The sequence below is a fragment of the Rhinoraja longicauda genome, chromosome 17, assembly GCF_053455715.1.
Source record: "Rhinoraja longicauda isolate Sanriku21f chromosome 17, sRhiLon1.1, whole genome shotgun sequence".
NCBI lineage: Eukaryota > Metazoa > Chordata > Chondrichthyes > Rajiformes > Arhynchobatidae > Rhinoraja > Rhinoraja longicauda.
In genome coordinates this window covers 42236696-42254421 of record NC_135969.1, presented here as the reverse complement: position 1 = coordinate 42254421, position 17726 = coordinate 42236696, and the positions used below count along the sequence as shown (strand labels likewise).

General features: G+C 40.5%; 1 protein-coding gene across 4 annotated transcripts in view; it reads right to left on the bottom strand.

Moving 5' to 3' along the window:
* fhit (fragile histidine triad diadenosine triphosphatase) overlaps positions 1-17726 on the bottom strand; it is a 782425-nt gene that overhangs the window by 601360 nt on the left and 163339 nt on the right. For all 4 annotated transcript variants that reach the window (XM_078413896.1, XM_078413899.1, XM_078413898.1 and 1 more), the window contains exon 2: positions 794-923. In XM_078413896.1, the coding sequence (XP_078270022.1) occupies positions 794-899 (106 nt within the window). In that variant the 5' untranslated portion in view covers positions 900-923. The remainder of the gene's footprint in view (positions 1-793; positions 924-17726) is intronic.

Here is a 17726-nt window from a genome sequence, read left to right as displayed (position 1 = left end):
ATAAAGAAGATGTGAATCAAATTGCACCAGAGGAGATGGAGTGAGAGAGTTTCTGCTAGCAAGCACAGATGTAGATAAAGGAACGAGCTAGGAGTGGAGATATGAATTACGGTCAGCAATGTGACTTTCTTTCAATGGAAACCTCAACATGCTTGAACAGTCTGCTGCAACAAATTGCGATTAAATCTGTTACTTTGTGGAGATGTAGCAAGAGCTATAAATGGAAAGAAGCTATCACAACACTTGAAACCGGTAGCTATAAATCACCAAGATCAACAATTATATCCGTACCACGACTTAGATTACAGCAAAAGAAGTGAGATATTATGGAGCACAAGTAACAGTTGTGGATTTGTGTTATCGAAATTTGTATATTAACAATGATAAAATGAGAACACTGAATAAACTTATTCATAAACTTATTCGTATGTGATCGTGTTGAAGAGGAGAGGCTTACCTTTTTAATCTCATTTGGAAATGAAAGCCGAAAATAATCAATATTATTCCTTGAACACTTAAATCTTAATGCCATGAGCCTTTTAGATTTGTCTCATGAATCCTTTCAGGGCAACTGTGTTTTGATCCAACAACCGAAAACATTGTAAGGCAATAGGTTTCCAAATTCCACCGCATTGGTAGGACACAATATTCCAATTATTTCAGGATAAAGCTTTGTTTTTTGTACAATCCAATCATTTGAGCATGAGCTTACCTGGTTTAGGTGTGCTGGCTGAGCAGAATCCAATTGTTCCTGTGGAGAAATAGGAGTTAAAGTTGGGGTTTTAAAGGATACGTCCAGGAACCACTGGCTTCCTGTTCACGATTGCGAAAGACAGTTCAGTTTGCAGGAAGATAACAGAGGACTTAATGATATGTTGTCCAAATCTAAAAGTGGCCATTCTTGCTTTCAAACGGATTCAAACCTTTAAAACAGAAAGCACATTATGGAAGAAGAATAAGTAAGATGTTTTCAATACTCGAAATATAGGCAAAAATGAAAATATTAACGAGCAAGATTATGTGGGTGTCTGAATTTAAATCTGCAATGGATACACAAGGAACTGCAGTCGCTGTGATCTTGAGCAAAACGCAAAGTGCTGGAGTAACTTGCAGGCACGAAAGACGGATGCCGACCCGAAATGTAGAAAGTCCATTCTCTCCACAGATACTGCCTGACCCGCTGAGTTCCTGCAAAATGGTATGATTGCTTTGAAACTTAGTTGCTGATAATTTCATTACTTTCTGAGTTGTAGAAACATTTTTCTGTTGGTAATATAATGATATTTCAAGTAATATTACAATTAAAATCCAACAAAATCAATTATTGTACAGTGATGTAATTTCGCTTGTGGGATAAATAGATTTCTGTTGCTGCTATTAAAATCAGTGCATTTTTCTTAAGTGTGCATGTCATTTAATGAATACAATTGAACATAATCTGAAAAAATAGAAAATATAGATACAAATGAACTCATGCTGCACACTGCAAAGAATACTCCGAATAGGCTGGAGCATTGCGTTCAGACTTGGTCGCCCTATTATAGGAATAATGTCATTAAGCTGGAAAGATTGCAGAGTGTATGATAATGTTGCCAGCACTTGAGGCCCTGAGCTATTGGGAGAGGTTGACCAAGCTTGGACTTTATTCCTTAGAGCACAGGAGGCAGAAGGGTAATCCTATGGAGGTGTATAAAATCATGAGGGGAATAGATAGGATGAATGCATCGGCTTTAATATGGAGTATCGGGATCCATTGGACATAGGTTCAAGGTTAGAGGGAAAAGATTTAATAGGAACCTAAGGGACAACCTTCACTCAAAGACTGGTGTGTATATGGAATGAACTGTCAGAGCAGGTAGTTGAGGTAAGTACTAACAGTATTTAAAAGACACTTGGACATGTACCTGGATAGGAAGGCTTTAGAGGGATATGAGGTAAACGCAAAGGGCCTCGACCTGAAACGTCACCTATTCCTTTTCACCAGAGATGCTGTCTGACCCGCTGAGTTACTCCAGCGCTTTGTGTCTATCTTCGCAAATAAACGGGACTAGCTTAGATCGGGCATTTTAGCTTAGGTCAGCATGAACAGTTTAAACTGAAGGGCTTGTTTCTGAGCTGTATGATTTTGTGACTCTATACTCTATCCTCCTTACCATTTCAAGGAGGCAGTGCATTATTAAATTTTCAAAGACAATTAGAATTGGGCATCAAATACTAGGTTTGCCAGTGTAGGAATTTTAAAAAAATGCTCCCTGATAACCACGTGTTAACTGAGGCCATCGGAAATCCTATTATGGATAATAATAAGAGAATGTAAATTATTTGATTCTTCTTTTCAGTACGAGTACTAGCATTAGTAGGTTTCACAGAGGATTCCCTTCCCAATGTTTTGAAAAGATTCAGGATGCTAGGTGTGCATGAAAGGCTCTCTGTGCCACCTTGGTAGTAGCTATTCATTGTGCCTGCAGGCAGAGCTGAAACAATTATGTTTTGCTAGATATAATGCACATGGAAGTTTTTCTTTTCAAAGTATGTTCCACCATTGAATCTGAAGTACTATCTATGTCTAAGAAGCTACTGAAAGTAATTTAAAAACTAAGATTTTAGCAAAACACACCAAGAAACTTCGGAAATGTTTTAATTCAGTCCCATGCTGTATTTCCAAATCAGACTATTTGTTGCCCATGGGTGATGGAAATAAGCAATCCACAATCATTGGAAATGCTCAGCAGACAGATCAGCTTCTGTGGAAGCAGAAACAAAACTAACATTTCAAGTCAGCTAGCCTTCAATCAGAGTTGAGGAAATAAAAGCCTTAAATTCCCTGATTAAGGGAAGAGACTGGAGAGAATAAAAGGGGAGGTCTGTGATAAGGTGGGGATCCAGGGAGATTGAATAATAAAGGCCGGGGTAATGTCTGTTGAAAAGGTGTAAAAAGGAAAGTGACTGAAAAAGATTGTGTTATGGAGGTGTAAGTACGAGGGTACAAATTAAATCAAAATTTACAAACATAGGCAAATAAAAACAATGCTGAAAATGAATGATACAAGACTGGTATAACAAATGATCTGAAATGGATTAACTCAATATTGAGTCTAAAACGCTAAAAATGGGCTGAGTTGGAAGACAAGGTGTTGGTCCTCAAGCTTACAGTAAGCTTTGTAAGAATAGCAAAAGAACCCAAGGATAGAGAAGTCAAAGAGGAATAGTGATAACATTTAAGGTGACAAGATTACAATCACCCCTTTGGGCACAGTCCAGACAGGTAATTCTGAAATTCCATCCGTGTTTCAATAAAGTTCAACATTAGCTCAAAGAAACAGCACCTCTACTCCTGACTAAACGCATTACTGCATCCAGGCAAAACACTGAGTTCAAGTTTCTGTTCTTGCCAACAATTAGACAGGAAAATAACAAATTAATTTGATTTTCTCAATATTGTTGTTAATAAGCTGACAAGCACATCAGCTGTAATAACATTCCAATTCTTGTTAAAAGGCTTATTTCTCAAGGAGATTTGAATAAAAGAAAATCAAGATCATACAGAGGTGCAATAATTTCAACAATTAAGCCACAAAGACATGAATAGATTATTGTGAAAGTTAATTAACATCATAAGATTGGCTAAGGTCAATAACTTTGTCTTGAATACAATGACTCATCGATTCCTCAGACTTGCTGAATGCATCTCATGCCCACCACAGAGCGATCAACAATATTTGTCCGACCTAACACTCATATGCTCCAGTGTATCATCCAATACTTTGCACAGCCACATATCAAACACCACTTATTCAACCATGAGAGCTACATTTGCAGTGTTCATTAATACACTTATTTGCTACAGGAAAAGGCTCTTGTCTCTCACTCAAAAGTTTCTGCTTGACCTCCTAATTCTAGCAACTTCATTGATTATTCACAATTTCTCATATTGACTAATTTCAGTTTTGTTCTTTTGGTTGATGTTTGTGAAAAGGTTCAATAGATAGTCGCCCTAGTATCCATTGATGGGCACATTAATTCAGCAAGCATAGAAGTGAACAACTTGACCAAATTTATTAGAATAGCTGATAATAGCAGAGCTATTTTAAAGGAAAACCTGATTCAAGTGTCAACTAGTGATTAATTAAAAACTTAACTCCTCTTCCCAATGGCTCTCTATGCTAAGAAATAAATAAGTTTGATTAACTTAAACACTGGTGTACAGCCCTTCCAACACAAAGCAAGATCAAAGAAAACTTTGACAGTACACTGCAGAAGTTCTGGTCACAGCGCCGACCGCAATGCGCTCCGGTAGGCCCGACTCGCCACACAGGCCTCCCAGGGGACTGCAGAGAAGCTGGGCGGAGAGGCCTACTTGGGCCAAAGGAGCCTCAGACGCGGCAGCGGGAAAGTCGGCGGCAGCGGGAGCCTCGGCGGTGGTGGGGCCTCAGTGGCAACGGGAGCCTCGGCAGCAGCGGAAACATCGGCAGCAGCGGGTGTCCCGGTGACAACCGGAACCTCGGTGGCAGTGGAGTGTGAGGGGAGGGGGGGGGGGGGAGACAATGGAGGACCCGGCGTGGGGGGACCGCCGTGAGGGACGGTGGAACAACAAAGGGGGACCCGGTGTGGGGGAGGGTACTTTAGTTTTAGAATCCTCTGCCCAGTGGATAAGCCTGTGTTCGTTCATTTGTTTGTTCCGGTTTTTTCCGGTGAAGGTGCTGTGCACACAGCAGCCAGCCAACAGTCGCTTGTCTTTTGCGTACCTTGAGTTGTGACTGTTGGCAGACCAATTTCCCTCCGGGGATGAATAAAGTTTTATCATATCGTATTGTATCGTAAGTTGGAGAAAAGATAATTAATCTTATTGGATTAACAAGCAACAGGCATAGCACATTTTGCAGGAATGATCAGAAAGCCAGAGTTTGTACTAAAGAGGACAGAGGGGTTAGGAGCAAGAATGACTACTTACTCCATTTCACTATTCCATTGAAAGAGGTGTGTCCCTTAATAAGGAATGAGAAATTGGGCATGATCAGGCTTGATCAAGTTGCTGCTGAATAGCAGTCCCTTACTTAAATTCTGGCCAGTTGCCAGTTTCTGTGAATCTCCAGAAAAGTGGAGACATTTGAAGCTTGAACCAAACAAGATGAAGCAATTCTGTATGACAACATAGAAAAATACAGTATGAAAAATGTATTGCTCCTGACAAGTTGTTTCTAACAATTGAGTTCTTTGGGATTTTCATACTACATTTACTCCAGCAACAACATAAACCGAGCAAAGAAATCTTGCAATATCAAACTATTCAGCTAAATGTTTTTGCAACATTTTGGATAGGGAGACACAAAAAAAATCTATGAGTTCGTAGTGGTTATATAATATTTGAAAACGTCTCATGTCATCCTGTCCAATTAAATTGTTTTTAAGAGAGTGACTACCACATGTCATTTAAATGCCTACTTATTAACTTTTACATATGACTGAGTTCCCGTAATATTATCAAAGTTGAAAGTCCAACATAAGTACACACAGTCTTTCTTATGACTGGCAGAACTTGTTTCTTCTCACTCCACTTTTTGTAATTGTTCTTTCCTAAAAGTCTTATGGGATTTAGATGCCATTTATTGCAAAACTATGGAGATATGGTTAACATATTGAGCGATTTCTATGGATTTTCAGACTTGTGGACAAAATGGACTTCTGTCAATGTCTGTACAATCGGAACCCATTCATTACCCAGAGACGGTGTGTATTGTGTTAGAAAATTTAGATTTTTGTTTTAACCATTCTGGATCTCTGACAAACATCATTTGTGTTCTTTATACCTGCAACACCCTACAACCATTGTTCTTCATAACAGCCTTTTCATTCACCCTGGTGCAATGACATACATCTTTCATGAAGAGAAACAAAGCATGAAAATAGTCTCTCTTTATACATATTATACAATTGAGCAGATGGTCAGAAATGAATTACAAATGAGTTCATATCCCTTGCTGATAGTTAAATGCACCCTGACCATTATTTTCCATTTGGGATACTTGTCTGTGACCAACCAGACCTGCATTTTTTAATTAATTTAGTCTTTGAGACTTCCTGGAAAAATTGAAAATGTTATACTTTTTAAAGAAAACCATCCCACTCATTTCAAAAAACGTTCAATATAATTCCTGGCGTGCTTTTTAGTACAGTGAAATTCAAAAAGATCAACGACCTATGCAATAAAAATGAATTAAAATTGATATACAAATGAATCAATAAGAAATTGATCAAGTCAGCAGAATCTGCTATTTGCACTCTTAAAAGAATATAAAATAACTTCAGTAAACTAAACTAAGGTCAGTAGCTTTCCAAGGATACAAAGTTTGGATAATGAAAAACTGCAAAACAACATTGCAAACCGTTGGGATATGGGGATGTAGAGAAAAAAACTCTCAAGAACTAGAAAAAGTGTTGGATGGACAAAGTGCTGGAGTAACTCAGCGGGTCAGGCAGCATCTCGGGAGAACGTGGATAGGTGATGTTTCGGGTCAGGACCGATCCATCAGTCTGAAGAAGGATCCCGACTCGAAAAGTCACCAATCCATGTTCTCCAGAGTTGCAGCCTAATCTGCTGAGTTACTCCAGCACTTTGCGTCCTTTTTTGTAAACTAGCCTGGCAGTTCCTTGTTTCTACAAAAAGCATTGGATGGACACTTGAAACATTATAAACTCAGGAGAGCAAAAGGTTTCAAAAACCTCAAATACTTTGGTTGTAGCTGAGGGGTGGGGGTATAAAGGAAGAAGAAAAGACATTTATATTGCCCTATTTTCAATCTCACAACATCCTATAGGTTTTTTAGGAAAGATGGGAATATGGTTTAATATATAATGAGAAATATGACATTGCCTATATGTCCATCTACCTTCTGAGTGCAAGATTTCGGATTAGGTGTTTATATCCCAACATTATCAGTGAGGCAAGACCAAAAAAAAGACAATAATGCCAAATTATCACTCTGAAAGATGAGAATGGCATAAGGAAAACCAAGGAAAAGATAGCTGTAGTATACAGAGGCTCAGAAATATAATTGGGAATTGCAAAAGCACTAGGGAGACATAGTCCAAAAATGATGTACATCTCCATCCAACTTCAGATGTTGAGATAGCATTCAAAAAAAGATAGGAGAGCTTGAGAGGATCGAATGATCATATGTTTTTGATGCCCATCATGGGGTTTCTTGGACAGCATGGGCATGTTGGGCCAAAGAGCCTGTTTCCATGCTTTATGATTCTGTGGTACTTACCAACATCTGGTGATTTCTACCTCATCCTTGTTTAAGGATGTTTTACACAGGCATGGATGGGCTTAGTGTTGGTGCTCTCAGAACTCATCAGCTAACATGACACGTTAGAGCTAAATAATACGAGTTGTTACTTCTTATGAGAAAATGTTATTGGAAAAAAATAAAAATACAATTAATGTTATGAAGTACAAATTGTCCTCTGCACTATAAATAAGTAATGCCAATAGGATTGCAGCTTGGTCATGATATAATCCAGCGGGAATTTTACTTTTTCATTACCAGGTAGAAAGCTGAACTAGTACAAGATAGAAAAGTTGATTTTGAAATGTGTCCCAATCGGTTCCAAGGTCAATTCTATCAAGGTGAAGTACTGAAACTGGCCTCCTTTCCTAACCAGTTATTGATTTAATAGAACTATATATCTGAGAACAAATCATTCAATCAAGAGCTATAATTTAGCACAAGTTGTAGTACGAATGGATTGCAGAATTAAATATATTAAATCTTAAAAGTCCTGTTGTTACATTAAAAGTACAAAGATACCTTATAAGAAATAATACTCTCTGTGGATATATGGAGAGAAAAAAATTGAACTCTGTCCTCTCATACAAGGATTCTTAGGAAGTTGCACAATAATTTTTCTGTTGAGTTCTATACAATATCAGTTCCGATTCTGAGCCAGAATAAAAAGTCATTATGAGGTATTAAAAACATCAAGTTATTTGAGAAATGGGAATTGGTAAACGTTCTTTATAATACCCAACAAAAACTAAAGTAGTGTTTTTTCTATGAGCTTTGCTGCTATTTTGCTGCATTGCTGCATTTTTTCTATGAGCATCTACTCTGAATGCCTCAGACATTCAATATGATGGCTTATATCTCATATAAATTGAGAAGTGAAAAGTATCAGTGCAGGGAAAATGAAAGCTGTCTGCGGGGAATGTTGCAATCTAGTCCTCATCTGCCACCTACTTTTAATGCAGCAATGTTTCTGAGATCAATTTCCAGACATTATTCAGGGCAAGTGAGTGGAAAGATATTAGTTTGCTTCCCTCTTACTTTGAGCAAATCCACGGAGAGGTTGTCTACTTCTATTACAGTCATAAGGTGAAATGATTGTTTTATAACATGGCACATAAAGTAACAACTGTCAAAATTCAACTTGTAAACATTGATTTAATGGGAATAGCAGTGGATACACTCAACCAGAAAATTACACCCTTTGTAAAGAGCAAATAAAGTAGTGGAATTTTAATTTAGTATTTTACTTACAACCAACCTGAACAAGATTGTTGGAGAGGTACAAATAAAGAGGACACGTTCGAGAGAAAGAATAAGGTACACAGTGAACTGGAAATAAACACAGAACAAAGGATGTTCTTGCTATTAACAGATTTTATCTAACACGCTTTGATATTTTATGTTGCTTTCTCTAACTCAACTTTCCTCTCATTTCATCTGCAAACATGAACAGTTCTTGCATTCAAGTTGTTGATATAGATTAGTTACAGGCCCCCAAGTGATTCGACATTTTTGAGACGGAAGATGGAAGGTGGCAACTCTCTACGTGCTGTTCCAAAAGAGGATCTATTGGACTATCTATCACACAGGGTATGATTTGATGGATAGCATGCAAAACAAGTATTTCACTGTATCTCTCTACACTTGACAATAAAAAAGCCATTGGACCATTGGGGTAGAATCATGGGAAGATTATGATTCTAAGGAGGCCTTTCCACCCATCATCTCTGTGCTGGTCACACATGCGTTATCTAACCTAATCCCATATTGTAGCATGTAATCAGTAGCCCTGCAGGTTAGGGCTTTTCAAACAAAATTAAGGCACTTTCAAGTCTGATTTACCCAACTGACCAGACCATCACCTGACTACACCTGCAAGAATTGTGTCCGGGTGCAGCTCCTGAATGGACGTGTTGTGGAGTTGGAGAAGCAGCTGGATGATCTCAGGGCCATCCGGGAATGCGAGAATTTCCTGGACAGGACCTACTGTGAGGCTGTCACGCCAAGGGTCCAGGTCGAGCGAAGGTGGGAGACCGTTTCAAAGGGGAGTAAACATGGACTACAGGAGACCCCAGTGGCTGTGCCTATTGCAAACAGGTACACCCTCTCGGGGCAGAAGACGCTTCCAGTCCGAGCGGCGGACAGGTCAGTGGCTCTAACCCAGGCAAGGAAACGGGGAGACTGAAGTCGGGAAGAGCCATAGTAGTAGGTGACTCCATTGTCCGAGGTACGGACAATAGATTCTGTGGCCGCAGGCGGGACATGAGGATGGTCTGTTGCCTCCGTGGTGCTAGGGTTGAGAACATCCTAGCGAGGGAAGGCGATCAACCGGAAGTAGTTGTGCATGTGGGCACGTACGATGTCGGGAGGAAGAGGAAGGAGGTACTGCAACGTGAGTTTAGAGAGTTGGGAAGAAGACTGAGAATAGAACGTCGAGGGTGGTTATCTCTGGACTGCTACCTGTACCTCGTGCTTGTGAGGGCAGGAACGGAGAGATCGGGGATATGAATATGGCTGTGGGATTGGTGCAGGGAACAGGGATTTAGATTTCTAGACCACTAGGATCTCTTCTGGGGTAGGGGTGACCTGTACAAAAGTGGACGGGTTACACCTTAACCAACAGGGGGACCAACATTCTGGCAGGCAGGTTTGCTAGTGTTACACGTGTGGGTTTAAACTAAGTAGTGGGGGAGAGGGGTTGACAAATTGGGAATATGAATATGGAGTTAAAGGGGAAGCAAATATAGGAGAAATTACAAAGGACTAGAATAAATGGGAAGGAAAGTTCTAGATGGGATAAGAGAGTAAAGTCAGGGCCAATGGTGACCGGTGTGAGAGGGGAGGTGAATACCGAAGTTAAAGTGTTGAATTTAAATGCGCGAAGTATAAAAAATAAAGTGGATGAGCTTGAGGCTCAGTTAGACATCGGCAAGTATGACGTTGTAGGAATTACAGAAACATGGCCTCAAGAGGACCAGGGCTGGGAACTGAATATTCAGGGGTATACGACCTATCGAAAAGGCAGACAGGTGGGCAGAGGGAGTGGGGTTGCTCTGTTGGTAAGGAATGATATTCACTCCCTTGCATGGGGTGACATAGAATCAGGAGATGTAGAATCAGTATGGACAGAAATGAGAAATTGTAAGTGTAAAAAGACCATAATGGGAGTTATCTACAGGCCCCTAAACAGTAGCCTCGACATAGGGTGCAAGTTGAATCAGGAGTTAAATTGGCATGTCGAAAATGTAATGCTACGGTGGTTATGGGAGATTTCAACATGCAGGTAGACTGGGAAAATCAGGTTGGTAATGGACCCCAGGAAAGAGAGTTTGTGGAGTGTCTCCGAGATGGATTCTTAGAACAGCTTGTACTGGAGCCTACCAGGATTTAGTGTTGTGTAATGAACCTGATCCGATAAGGGGACTCGAGGTAAAAGAGCCATTAGGAGGCAGTGATCACAATATGATGTTTTACTCTACAAATTGAGAGGGAGAAGGGAAAATCGGAAGTGTCAGTATTACAGTATAGCAAAGGGGATTACAGAGGCATGAGGCAGGAGCTGGCCAGATTTGACTGGAAGGAGACCCTAGCAGGGAAGACGGTGGAACAGCAATGGCAGGTATTCCTGGGAATAATGCAGAAGTTGCAGGATCAATTCATCCCAAAGAGGAGGAAAGATTCTAAGGGGAGTAAGAGGCACCCGTGGCTGACAAGGGAAGTCAAGGACAGGATAAAAATAAAAGAGAATAAGTATAACATAGCAAAGAAGAGCAGGAAGCCAGAGGATTGGTACTCTTTTAAAGAGCAACAGAAGATAATTAAAAAGGCAATACGGGGAGAAAAGATGAGGTACGAAGGTAAGCTGGCCAATAATATAAGGAGGATAGTAAAAGCTTCTTTAGGTATGTGAAGAGGAAAAAAATAGTTAAGACAAATGTGGGTCCCTTGAAGACAGAAGCAGGGGAATTTATTACGGGGAACAAGGAAATGGCAGACGAGTTGAACCGGTACTTTGGATCTGTCTTCACTAAGGAAGATACAAATAATCTCCCAGATGTTCTAGTGGCCAGAGATCCTAGGGTGACAGAGGAACTGAAGGAAATTCACATTAGGCAGGAAATGGTGTTGGGTAGACTGATGGGACTGAAGGCTGATAAATCCCCAGGGCCTGATGGTCTGCATCCCAGGGTACTTAAGGAGGTGGCTCTAGAAATCATGGACGCATTGGTGATCATTTTCCAATGTTCTATAGATTCAGGATCAGTTCCTGTGGATTAAAGGGTAGCTAATGTTATCACACTTTTTAAGAAAGGAGGGAGAGAGAAAACAGGAAATTATAGACCAGTTAGTCTGACATCAGTGGTGGGGAAGATACTGGAGTCAGTTATAAAAGACGAAATTGCGGAGCATTTGGATAGCAGTAACAGGATCGTTCCGAGTCAGCATGGATTTACGAAGGGGAAATCATGCTTGATTAATCTTCTGGAATTTTTTGAGGATGTAACCAGGAAAATGGACAGGGGAGAGCCGGTGAATGTAGTGTACCTCGACTTTCAGAAAGCCTTCGACAAGGTCCCACATAGGAGATTAGTGTGCAAAATTAGAGCACACTAATAAGACTGGAGCAACTAGGCTTGTATACACTGGAATTTAGAAGGATGAGAGGGGATCTTATCCAAGCATATAAGATTATTAAGGGGTTGGACACGTTAGAGGCAGGAAATATGTTCCCAATCTTGGGGGAGTCCAGAACCAGGGGCCACAGTTTAAGAATAAGATGAGGAAAAACTTTTTCAGTCAGAGAGTTGTAAATCTGTGGAATTCTCTGCCTCAGAAGGCAGTGGAGGCCAAGTCTCTGAATGCATTCAAGAGAGAGCTAGATAAAGCTCTTAAGGATAGCGGAGTCAGGGGGTATGGGGAGAAGGCAGGAACAGGGTAATGATTGAGAATGATCAGCCATGATCACATTGAATGGTGGTGCTGGCTCGAAGGGCCGAATGGCCTACTCCGTTGTCTATGGCCTATTGTCTATCATATCCTTCTGAAGTCAAAAGCTTTCCTCCTCTCTTTAAGTCATACAGACAATTTTTGCATCTCCCAAAATCATGCCTGTAATATGCAATGTAAATCATTAATGTGCACAACAAACTGCAACAGATCAAATACTGAGCCTCATGTAACTCCAGCAATACCAGCCTTCCATTCACGAAAAAACCCCATCTGTCAATCATTCCTGTCAACTTTCTGCCATAGAACCAACTTTTATCTGTGGATCCAATTTGTCACTTTCCCTCATATCCGTTGCACCTTCATTTTTTGGCAACCTGCCACACAGCACCTTGTGAAAGGCCTTGCTGAGATCCACAAAGACTGCAGCAAGAGCACTGTTTTATCAATTACCCTTGTTACCCCCTCAAAACATTCAATCAAGTTAGTCCAATGTGAGTTGCCCTAAACAAATCCATACTGACTTCCTTGACGAATCATTTATTTCACAAAATGCTGGAGTAACTCAGCAGGTCAGGCAGCATCTCAGGAGAGAAGGAATGGGTGACGTTTCGGGTCGAGAGGTTCTCGAGAGGTTCTCGACCCGAAACGTCACCCATTCCTTCTCTCCTGAGATGCTGCCTGACCTGCTGAGTTACTCCAGCATTTTGTGAAATAAATACCTTCGATTTGCACCAGCATCTGCAGTTATTTTCTTACATTCCTTGAAGAATCATTGTCTTTCTCAATGAAAGTTTATACTGAATCTCAGAATTGATTCCAATAATTTGGCCACCACTTAAGTTAAACTCATTTGTAATTACTTTATTTATCCTTCTCTCATTTTAAACAACAGTACATTAATAGTCCTCCAATTGTCAGGCACCAGTCCTGTGATCAATGGTAATTTTACAGGTCAAAACCTGTATAATTCCTCTCTTGAATCTTTCAACAGTCTAGAATATATTTCTCCCGGGACAAGTACTTTTTTATCTCGACACTGTCATCACTTCCCTAACAAGTTCCCACCGCTTTCTTCTTTTTGTCTATTTCCAGATTTGATCATGAATTAAGCAATTTATTATGAGAAACGGACCATGGGTCTCTGAAGGATTAGAAGCAATCCAAGGTTCATCACAACCTTCTTATTCCCAATATATATAACTCAGTGAGTTAACTGAAGCAGGATCTACATTCAACAGAAACACAAAGAGCTGGAGTAACTCAGCAAATCAGGCAACATCTCTGGAGAACATGAACATCTCTGGAGAACTGTGGAATTCCTGCAAATCAAACCAAGCCTCCAGCAGTGACTGGGCCTCAGATAGCGGTGACTAGATCACAATGTGTTGTTGTCAATAGCCTTTACTCCATTCATCACAGACATTTGGAAAGAGTTGGGATAGATTTAAAGATATTTTTTAAATAACAACAAATAAAAATATAAATTCAATACTAGTAATAAACTTCATTAAGTTAGTAAATTAATTACAACGTTGAGTAAAATGGAATGATTTATCTGCGCTGACTTTTCATTCATGTATAGCAGCCATAGCTGGTATTAAATTAAGGGGCTGGTGAAGTCTGCATTAAGCTCCCCAGCTCAGCATGGCCGAGTTCCATCCTTGACCTGGTGCCGAGATTTGCAATGGAGCAGGAGGTCACATGAAGTGGCATTTGATATCCACCAATGTTCCTCATTCCATTCTGCACAAGTCAGCAATGAACTGACCCACACAGCAGGTAACAGAAACAGCCTGCTAGCAATAAGTACAATAAGAAAATAACTGCAGATGCTGGTACAAATCGAAGGTATTTATTCACAAAGTGCTGGAGTAACTCAGCAGGTCGGGCAGCATCTCGGGAGATGCATTCCTTACAGGTTTTGACCTGTAAAATTACCATTGATCACAGGACTGGTGCCCATTCCTTCTCTCCCGAGATGCTGCCCGACCTGCTGAGTTACTCCAGCACTTTGTGAATAAATACCTTCGAGCAATAAGTACAATTTGTACAAACACTTTTTTTCTGATAACTAATTCTATTCATTTCTGTGTTAATAATAAACTATAGACCTGTCTGCAGCATTCTAGGCAGTGCTGCATTTTTAATCCATTTGAACTGTTCATTACTGACTTTTTTCAAAATGATTATTTAATTTTTTCCATCACTTCTCTTATATAGCTGGAATAAATATCCGTTTCTGACAAAGGGTTTCATTTTGCATCTGATTCAACATGTCATTCTCTACTAGGTTCACTTGCCTCACCTGAGATTCCGGAAGTTATGAGAGAACAAACTTCTTCATCAAGTGGGAAGTAGAAGTTGGATATTTTAGTTGCTGTCTGCTCATGAGGAACTTCATTCCTCTTCCCATGTTTTAAATTTCAAGGCAACTACAGCCTTCATCCTGCGAGATGAACATTCTCCCATTCGACTTTTTGTTTGTTCAAGATTCAAGATTCAAGATAGCTTTATTGTCATCCAAATTGGACGAAATTCAGTCACCCACAGTCCAACAACAAAAGCATCAAAATAGGCATTAAAATTACACAACCCCCAAAACACACAAAAGAAACATCCATCAAGAAAACATCCATCACAGTGAGTCTCCTCCAGTCCTCTCCTCACTGTTATGGAAGGCCACAATGTCTTTTCCCTTCTCCTGCTGTCCTCTCCCGCGGTCAGGTTGTTGTGGTTGCAGGCCGCGCCGGACGGTCCGCAGCGGGCCGAGCCTAAGGCGAGTCGCAGCCGCTCCCGCAGCCTCCGAAGACGGCCGGCTCCGGTGATGGTAAGTCCGGTCCGCGGGCTCTGCGAACCGGAGCCCTGGAGGCCGCCAGCTCCAGGAGTTGGGCCGATGGTAGGCCGCAGCAGGAACGGAGACACGGCCCAGAAAACAAAGGTCGGGTCTCCGTTCGGAAGGGACACCTATTTACAATTTTACAGTTCCCCCCCTCCCCCCCACATACACACATAGTACACAAACACAAAAACACGTTCTATCTGCTCATTTACTTTCAGCATTTCATGAACAAGCTGGCCAGGATCCACCTATTTTTACAAGTATCTCACCATTTAAAAAAATATGTTTTCCTGTTCTTCCTACCAGAGCCAATTATACTCTTCTTCTGACAGCTTCTTCCTCACCACTTGTCTGCATCCCACCACAATTTTGTTGCATGCTGCTCACATATTACCTTCACAATCTGCTGCATATCATCGACAAAATTGGATCTATTCTTTCATTGATGCTATTAATATGGATTATAAATGGTTGAGGATCTAGGACTGACCCTTATGAGCTTCTCCCTGCAGTTCATCTTTGCCTTGCTTGAGCAGAGGAGCTAGCACTTTCAGGTTTCTACCTGGCAGTTCAGCATTGGGCATGAAGATGCGCCAGTGGCAGTCTCTGGATTATCCTGGCGGCCATTCTTTACCTCTGTGTGTGTGTCTGGGCAGTGTCCCTCGTTGTCTGTAGGTCGGAAGAGATTCTGGCATCTCAGGCTTGCCCCGACCACTCAGTCTTAACCTCAGTAGAAGCGCTGGTTGTCTAGGGTTTCTTCCCAACAACCCAGTCTTGACCACACAGTGACGCTGGTGATTTGTCCCAGTGGCTCAGTCTTTCTCAAACCTGCGACAGGGAAACATGGCTTGCAGGGAGGCATTACACTTTATCTCCCTTCCCCTCTACCTTCTCCCATCTCTTTCTATCTCCCCTCTCTCCCCCCTCTCTTTCCTCTCTCCGTCTCTCTTTCCTCCCTTCATCTCTCTTTCCCTCTCTCTCTCTCCTGACATCCAAGGGAGAGGGTGCTGTTACACTGGAAAGGATGAGTCTGCAGGTTCTACGCCAAGTGCTCTGTAACAGTTGAAATAACTCCCGTGTACTCTGACATTTTCGCCAGCTTTCAGTGAAGTCTGTCAATGTTCCAAGCACCTGACCATGTTTATCAACTTTTAACTTTAGGTTGTCATCTCAGACTCCTTGTCCAAGTCTTCTGGCGTAGAGTTCACATTCATCTTTTGGGAAACGGCCACCCAAGATACTTTGATCCTCTCATTTGGCTACAAGCTATTACTTGCTGACTCATCCCGAGCAGATGTTGCATCGTCACTACCCTCTTGCAGCAACTGATATGCTTGTATATGAGCTGATTACTGGGAACGTTAGACCAAGTAAAGTAGTACTTTCTTCTTCACTACCTTGCAATTCTGTAGCTGGTATCTGTACATCTGGACTTCTTGTCTCCGAGTAAGAATAAAGGCAAGAAGGAGCTACTGCGAACTAAAGGATGGGTAGGTGGTGGCTTTTGTTGTTGTATGATTAGATTACTTAATTCTTGTAAATCAAATTCTTGTAAACTCCTCACCAGCTTGATGCCACCACCGAAGTGATGTAACCACCATGCCTCATATTTTCTAGAGTGCCTGATATTTCAATTGCAAAGAGAGCCAAACTGAGGACACTTGTAGTTCAATCTTGCAAAGAAGTCACAAGAAGTGACAGAATAATTCTTAATAAGAATATTAAATTAATTCAGAATAACATGTTTTGAATAATTCTGGAGCTTTTTCTTCCAAAATTCAGTCAAGAAATCCATCACAGATATTTACCTCTAATTAACTGAAGAAATAAATATTTTGACATTAGCAATAGATTTTCCCATTATTGGTTGTGTTTTTTATTGTCCAATTATTTAATAGGTGATTTCACTTGAAATGTGCAAGATTGATGAGTTCCTATGAATAAAGAAAAGGTGTCTGACCTTCCCCTCCACTATTTCACCATCTGAATATTTACCTTACCCACTGACCAACAAACTCGACAGAAAACTTAAAGGTTAATCTGAACCTTTTCCATAGCTTGACAAACACATATTCTGTCATATCCCTTTATTCTATTCACACTATCAAGATCAACTGGTTTGAAAGCAACCTTTCATGAACCTTTTTGGTATAAATTACAGATTACAGGATTTTGCAATGTTCATCTGAAATGACACTTCCTCAAATTTATCAATTGTTGTTTAATTAGGATAAATCCTTTCTAAAATATTTACTTTTGCTGCCATTTATCTTCAGATAAGTAACGTTTATTTGCTTTTATTTGCATTGCCTACATTTTCCAATTATGGATGCCAATTCAAATGAGCACTTGATAAAAAGAATAATATTTTCCAACATATAAGCAATTATAATTATTTAGGGTCAAGGGAGACCACACTTGGAGTATGGTACATAATTTTGGTTTGCTTATTGAATAAAGGATACACAGTATTCTCTGTAGGAAGCACTAAAGTGAAGATTCACCATACTGATTCTTGGGATGTTGGTTCTGTCATATCAAGAGAAATTGAGCAGCTTGGCTTTAGGAGACTAGGAAATGACTCCATTGAGATATATAAAATTCTCTGAGGCTTCAGCAGGATAGATATACTGAGGTTATTTCCCATT